General features: G+C 42.3%; 1 protein-coding gene across 1 annotated transcript; it reads right to left on the reverse strand.

Annotated features, from left to right (window-relative positions):
- Positions 1 to 979: 979 nt before the first annotated feature.
- LOC145799174 (uncharacterized) lies at positions 980 to 7,611 on the reverse strand. The gene is made up of 3 exons (XM_082888720.1): positions 6,330 to 7,611; positions 1,686 to 1,724; positions 980 to 1,154 (listed from the first exon to the last, which is right to left on the reverse strand). Exons 1-3 carry the CDS (start codon positions 7,429 to 7,431, stop codon positions 1,129 to 1,131), a joined length of 1,167 nt encoding a protein of 388 aa, XP_082744846.1. The 5' UTR covers positions 7,432 to 7,611; the 3' UTR covers positions 980 to 1,128.
- Positions 7,612 to 7,884: the final 273 nt, after the last annotated feature.

The raw sequence follows: 7,884 nt of genomic DNA on the forward strand, positions 1-7,884 counted from the left end.
CAGCATACATACACCCTGTAGGTCTCTGCTCCACATGTTCACCCCTCGGAGCATAAGTCTGAAACACTGACTGAGCTGAAGAGGTCCCTTGATTAGCCCTCGAGGCCTGAGCTGACGGTGTAGGCTGATGGCTCAGTGTCTACCTCGAACTAGATGCACCATTCAACTGAGCAAAAAACCTCCTTACGTGCCTTGACTGCCCACACTAATAACAGGTAGGCGACTGCCCTCTCCCCTAACTTTGGCTCTGAGAACGAGCCGTAGACAGTGCAGATTATTGCTCTCTTTCCCTCTGCTGGCAAACTAAAAACTTGTGGCCCAGTTAACCGCACTTAAAGCAAGTGATCCCACCCTGACCACCTCTTCCAAAACCCAAACTCGGTATCGAGAAAGTGGATTTAGACTGTGATCCCTGGGACTATTGTAGAGTGGAACCCCTCTGTCTCTTGTTGTCCCGAGTCTCCCCCTGAACCTCCTGACTCCTCTGCCTGGAGCCCCTCATCCTCTTCTCCTCTAATTGGATCACAGTCTCAAGATGAGCTGCCACCTCCATAAGGCGTTCGTAGTCCCTAATCATCGACCCAACCACTTTGAAAAAAAGCCCGGTCCTCAATCTCTTCTTAAACTCAATACAACGACGTTCCTCCGTCACCACGAGTTCCGGTGCAAACCTTGATAGACTAGTAAAGGCCGCCTCAAACTCGGCCACCGGTGTGTTAATGTCACGCCCTACACCTGCCCCTAAAGGTTTGGGCATGACCTAAGCAAGACCTGTCATGAAAACTGGTGTACATACCGTACGGGGCCTTATCGGAAGCATAAAATATTAATATAACAAAAAATACAAGCATATTCCATTGAGCTATTTCTATATGCCAGGATCTCATGCATTACATACATCATCAAAAGCGGATAAAGTTTAAAACTATATCCTTGGATATAGTGTATAACATATACATTTACAGTCCTAACCCGATAATTGGGCATAACAAAAGGAATATAAAAGTTAAGTACAACATCCATAGGTGGCTCTCAAAAGCAGACCCATATCTTAGCAGCTTCACAAAAATAAATGGCCTGGTATGGTGCCTGAACATGTAAAGGTTGACAAAAGGGACAGCGTCAAAGTTAGGACTGACCCCCTGACTGATAACCTACAGAAACAGACATAATAAAGAGTGAGCCAAGCTCAATGAGTAGTAATACATAATGAAAGACGTCTGACTTGAAGCTTAAATACATCAATACATAAAATGATGTAGCATGCACATGAATTGTCTGATTCTGCATTTAACTCATAATGGCTCTAGGCCTATTCCCGTGACATAAGCTTGTGGCTAGAAGCCCTTGAAACATGATGGCACGAAGCCCTTGAACATATGGCACGAGGCCCTTGAACATATGGCACGAGGCCCTTGTACATATGGCACGAGGCCCTTGAACATATGGCACGAGGCCCTTGAACATATGGCACGAGGCCCTTGAACATATACTTGAAACTTGTGGCACATGGCCCTTGAAAATGTACTTGAAACTTGTGGCACACGGCCCTTGAAAATGGCATATAGCCCTTGTAAATGCTTTTCTTTACATATAACATTAACATATCTTAAACATGCATAAGAGCATTACATGCTTGAGACATTAACATGATTGCATAACATAACATAAGTACTACTACTCACAGTGTTGAGATGGCGTGTTGCTTCCTTCTGGAATGTGCCCTGCACACAAGTAATACATTAGTCTCTCTTTTTTTTTATAAAGCATTTCCTGAGTCTTACACCTTGCATGCTTACAACCACTTTAAAATCATCTGTAAAACATTCTAAAAATACCAGAGAAACAAGCACTCAAAGCTGAACAAACATTTAATTTTTCCTAAAAATGAGTCCTCCGCTCGAGCGTAACTTTGGCCGCTCGAGCGGACTGTAAATTGCACAAAACTGCTGAGAGGTGGTTTTTCCCGCTCGAGCGGGCTTTCCTACGCTCGAGCGGACCAAGCGAATTTTCTGAAATTCTGGACCTTCATTCGAGTCCCAACCAGGTATTCATTCCATTTTTACATGCAACCCAAGGTTAGGTTAATGCAATATACTCACCTAACTTCACTATAACATGAATTCTACCTTGAGTATCATAAATTAAGCAAGATTAGGAGCTTTAAAAAGTCATCTCCCTCTCTAATTCCATTCTTGAATTCAAGTTCTTTCATATCTTTGAAACATAACACATGATATATACATAATTCCATGAAGTGATGATAGAAAACCATAGATTGAAGTATACTTTCATACCACACCCAAATCTAGGTGCCTAAGCAACCAAGTAAGAGAAACCCTCATCATTCATGCATGAATTAGACATGAATCAAACATACACATCAATACAAACTCTAAGTGGCCATAGCAAGAAGGATTTGAGCTTACCTTGAATTCAATCCTACACCTCTAACAATTTTGCCAAGCTTCCTTGTGGAATCCCTTCTCCCCCGATTTCTCCTCTTTTCCCCCAAAATGGTATTCACGTTTGTTTATTTTTGATCCCGGCTCCTAAAGGCTTAGATATATATATATATATATATAAGTAAGGCATAAGTAAGGCATATAAGACAAAAATGGATCGTTTAATCATTCCAAAATTAAAATTTCACGAACATGCTTAATATTACCTAAAAATTATGCTGATTACGGATATATAATCAATTTCAGCTAATTAAGCTGTTAAGGCTTCCAATTTCTAATTCAAACGCGTTGATGGTGACAGATAGTTTTCCTTGTGAGACAGATAGACATTCATAGACATGGATTTCACTTCCTTAATCATAATTTTTTTTTTTCACGGAACTACACAGTAAGCATTTAAGAAATCATGTACGAGGGTCGGGTTATTACACTCTCCCCCCCTTAAATAAGTTTGGTCCTCCAAACTTGGGTTACCTTAGGGTTGGAACAGGTGTGGGTATTGATGTTGCATTTCCTCCTCTCTTTCCCATGTTGCGTTGGTTCCGTAATGTTCTTGCCACTCAACTTTTACCATTGGAATCTCACGGGTTCGTAATTGTTTTACTTGTCGGTCCAAAATGCGAATTGGTTTTTCCTCATAAGTCAACTTGTCGTTCAACTCAATTTGATGGTAGTAAATAACATGTGACGGATCCGGAAGGTACCCACGAAGCATAGAGACATGAAACACGTTATGCACTTGACTCATATGTGGTGGAAGGGCAACTCGGTAAGCTACCGGACCCACTTTTTCCAGAATTTGAAAAGGACCGACATACCGGGGTGTCAACTTACCTTTCTTTCCGAATCTTGGGTGTCCTTTCATCGGAGTGACTTTCACGAAAACATAGCTATCCACGTCAAATTCCAAATCTCTCCGTCGGTTATCAGCATAGCTTTTCTGCCTACTTTGAGCAGTTTTCAATCTTTCCTGAATAACGTGAACTTTTTCAGTAGTCAACCGAACAATTTCAGGCCCTAATAAGGATTTATCCCCAACTTCAGCCCAGCACACGGGAGAACGGCATGGTCTTCCATACAAAGCTTCATAAGGTGCCATGTCTATGCTCGAATGGTAACTATTATTATACGCAAATTCTATCAACGGGAGATGGGTTTCCCAACTGTCTTGAAAATCTAGTACACACATTCGGAGCATATCCTCAAGAGTCTGTATCGTCCTCTCGGATTGACCGTCGGTCTGAGGATGGAAAGCTGTGCTGAACTTTAATTCTGTACCCATTGCTTCCTGTAAACTTTGCCAGAATCTAGAAACAAACTTAGGATCTCTGTCTGATACAATCGAGACCGGAACACCATGAAGCCTCACAATTTCATTTACATAAATCTCTGCTAATTTATCTGCGTTATACTGAGTTTTTACTGGCAAAAAGTGGGCGGACTTAGTTAATCGGTCCACAATGACCCAAATTGAATTCATACCTCGAGGAGTCCGTGGTAACCCTATAACAAAATCCATAGTCAAATGTTCTCATTTCCATTCTGGGATGGGAAGAGGTTGCAATAATCCGGCAGGTCTTTGATGCTCCGCTTTTACTTGTTGGCATTGCAAGCATTTAGAAACAAACTCCGCAATCTCCTTCTTCATACTTGGCCACCAAAAATTCTGCTTTAAATCTCGGTACATTTTAGTACTCCCTGGATGCATTGAGAACCTTGAGGTATGCGCGTCCTCCATCAATTTTTGTTTAAGACCCATCACATTGGGAACGCATAGTCGGTTTTGAAATTTGAGCACTGAATCTACCACACTGAATCCCGGTTTTGGTTTTGTTTCGAACTCACCATGTATCTTCCTCAAAGTTTCATCTTCCATTTGGTGCACTTTAATCTCTTCCAATAAGGTTGGTTGTGCTACTATCGCTGCTATTAGGGCTTTTTGACCATGTAACACAAGGTTCAATTCTTCCTTATCCAATTCAATTACTAAGTCCTTTTGTCCTGTAACCATACTCGCCATATCTGCTGAAATCCCCATATTTTTCCGACTGAGCGCATCTGCAACTGTGTTGGCTTTACCAGGATGATAATGAATCTGCAGGTCATAATCTTTCAAAAGTTCCAACCACCGTCGTTGCCGCATATTTAATTCTTTCTGAGTGAAAAGGTACTTGAGACTTTTATGATCAGTGTATACCGCACAGGTGCTACCGTACAAATAATGTCTCCATATCTTTAAAGCAAAGACTACCGCTGCTAATTCCAGATCATGTGTGGGATAATTCTGCTCATGGAGTTTCAGCTGTCTAGATGCATAAGCGATGACTCTTCCGTTCTGCATAAGTACGCAACCAAGCCCTTTGTGTGAAGCGTCACTGTAGATCACAAATCCTTTTGTACCGGATGGTAAGGCCAAAACTGGTGCTGTTGTCAACCTTGTCTTCAATTCCTGGAAAGCAGATTCTCGTTCCTCTGACCATTCGAATGCAACTCCCTTTCGTATTAGTTGTGTAAGTGGCACAGCAATTTTAGAAAAATCTTGAACAAATCTCCTGTAATAACCAGCTAACCCCATAAAACTACGCACCTCAGTCACATTAGTGGGAGTTGGCCAATTTACGACTGCCTCAATCTTGTGTGGATCCACAGAAACTCCTTCCTTTGTGATGATATGCCCCAGAAATGCCACCTCTAGTAGCCAAAATTCACATTTCTTCAACTTTGCGTATAATTTCTTTTCCCGGAGGGTTTGAAGGATCAAACGGAGGTGATTCTCGTGAGCATCTTCATTCTTCGAATAGATGAGAATATCGTCAATAAAGACCACTACAAAGTCATCCAAATAGGGCTTGAAAACACGGTTCATCAAATCCATGAAAGCTGCTGGTGCGTTAGTAACTCCGAATGGCATAACCAAAAATTCATAATGACCGTACCGGGTTCGAAAAGCTGTCTTCTCAATATCATCAGCCTTGACCTTTAATTGATGGTACCCAGATCGCAGATCAATCTTGGAAAAGACTTGTGCCCCCTGCAGCTGGTCAAATAGATCATCAATCCTTGGTAATGGATACTTATTCTTGATTGTAACTTTATTAAGTTCTCTATAGTCAATACAAAGCCGGAGTGTTCCATCCTTCTTCTTTACAAACAGAACCGGTGCACCCCACGGAGACACACTCGGACGAACGAACCCCTTGTCCAATAAATCTTGCAACTACACTTTCAATTCCTTCATCTCAACTGGCGACATTCTATACGGAGTCCTTGATATGGGTTGAGTTCCCAGTGCTACTTCAATGGTAAACTCAATTTCACGATCTATCAACTGCCCTGGTAATTCTTCAGGAAAGACGTCCGGAAATTCACACACAATTGGGATCATGTCAATAGTTCCATTCACCACTTGCCCCTCCAAAACACTGCATAAATACCCCTGACCCCCTTTTTGAATTAATTTACATGCTTTTGCTGCCGAGATCAAATAAGGTGGAGAAATTACGCCATGCCCCTGTAAGGTAGACTCTAATTGTCCCGGAGGATGGAAACTGACTCGTTTAGTTAGACAATCTATAGTTGCACCATATTTACCCAACCAATCCATTCCCAGAATAATATCAAAATAAGTCATGTCGAGAGGCAACAGGTTGGCATATACCCGGACATCCCCAAGTTCGAGTTCGCAACCACAATAAACAGAAGTACAAAGCACAGAATCTCCCATAGGTGAGGATACACATAACATATAAGACAGTGTTTCTTCAGTTTTGTCTAAGTTTTGTGCAAATAATTTTGACACAAAGGAATGAGTAGAGCCAGAGTCAAATAAGATAGAAGCAGAATGACCGTGAACCATAAATGTACCTGACACCACTGTTGCTGCATTCTGCACATCTCCTGGAACCAATGCAAACACCCTGCCTTGTCTCGCTATGTCTTTATTGTTGTTAGGTTTGACCGGCGCCTTGGTATTAGTGGTTGGTGTCGACCCTGCTGAGCTAGTAGCAGTCCTGTTACCATTTCGTTGATTCCTCTGAGGGCAATCCTTTATCAAATGACCCGTTTTTCCGCACTGATAACAGGCTCCAGACTTCCATTGGCATATCCCATGGTGCCTCTTTCCACATTCCAAACAAACAGAAATTGTACCCTGATTAGGGGCAGAAGTATTCGAAGTCCCTGAGTTTTGTTTCTTGTTTGGTGGAGTAGCCACTCTCTTTGACCATTGATTATTTTGCCTCTTTCCCTTCCATTCAGCAATCCGGTTCTGAGCAGCAAGGTTTCCCTCAGCTATAACAGCCCTCTCCAGCACATCTACGTAGGTAGGCAACTTTAACATATTGACTCGATCCAAGATGGCACCCCGTAAGCCCCCTTCAAATTTTTGTGCCTTTTTATAATCCGTGTCCACCATATGCGGTGCATACCGGGCTAACTCTGCAAATTGGGCCTCATACTCAGCAACAGTCTTGTTCCCTTGTCTGAGAGTCTCGAATTCTGTCACCTTTTTGTCCCGCATGCTTTGGGGGAAATATTTATCATAAAAAAGCCCCAAAAATCTATCCCATGTTAATTCTGGATGGATTGTCCTCGTAAGCATCCACCACCTCCGTGCCTCGTCTTCAAGAGTGAAGGCCGCTAGTTGTACCTTTTGAGCTTCGGTGCAGGGAAAGACTTCAAATAACTTCTCTATGCCCAATACCCAGGCCTCAGCTTTCATCGGTTCTATTCCTCCTTTGAAGATTGGCGGTTTCATCTTTTTAAACTCCTTAGTGAGGGTGATAGTTCGGTCTTCAGCATGAAAATCTTGCACTACAGGTGGGGGTATTGGTGGTGGTGGCGGCTGTTGGGGGGGCTGTTGCTGTTGTTGCCGTAAGGTCTCTGCCATTTCCATGAGCATCCTTTCCATCCTATCCAGTCGTGCTGAGGTGGCATCTTCCACATCTTCTGTCCTTGTTCTCACCATGATCTACACAACAATTAATTCAATACTATAGACATAATGCGACATGGTTAGTATTATCAGAGTACACTTAATGTTGCCATCGAACTTGTCTTATATGTTTAGGATGTCATGCATGAGGCCTAAATCCTTTCTAGACACCCTACAGCTCAATGGATCCGTGTGTGAGATAGCAACTCGTGCTCTGATACCACTGTCACGCCCTACACCTGCCCCTAAAGGTTTGGGCATGACCTAAGCAAGACCTGTCATGAAAACTGGTGTACATACCGTACGGGGCCTTATCGGAAGCATAAAATATTAATATAACAAAAAATACAAGCATATTCCATTGAGCTATTTCTATATGCCGGGATCTCATGCATTACATACATCATCAAAAGCGGATAAAGTTTAAAACTATATCCTTGGATATAGTGTATAACATATACATTTACAGTCCTAACCCGATAATTG

Source organism: Camellia sinensis, chromosome 9 (genome assembly GCF_055761805.1).
Source record: "Camellia sinensis isolate YWXY chromosome 9, ASM5576180v1, whole genome shotgun sequence".
NCBI lineage: Eukaryota > Viridiplantae > Streptophyta > Magnoliopsida > Ericales > Theaceae > Camellia > Camellia sinensis.

Excerpts from the sequence above, each read along its gene's own strand:
- LOC145799174 (XM_082888720.1), bottom strand. The coding sequence starts at position 7,431 with ATGGTGAGAACAAGGACAGAAGATGTGGAAGATGCCACCTCAGCACGA. Across the intron at positions 1,725-6,329 it reads TGCAGCAACAGTGGTGTCAG|GGCACATTCCAGAAGGAAGC; the intron begins GTACATTTATGG and ends ACTTGTGTGCAG. Across the intron at positions 1,155-1,685 it reads CAACACGCCATCTCAACACT|GTTATCAGTCAGGGGGTCAG; the intron begins GTGAGTAGTAGT and ends CTGTTTCTGTAG.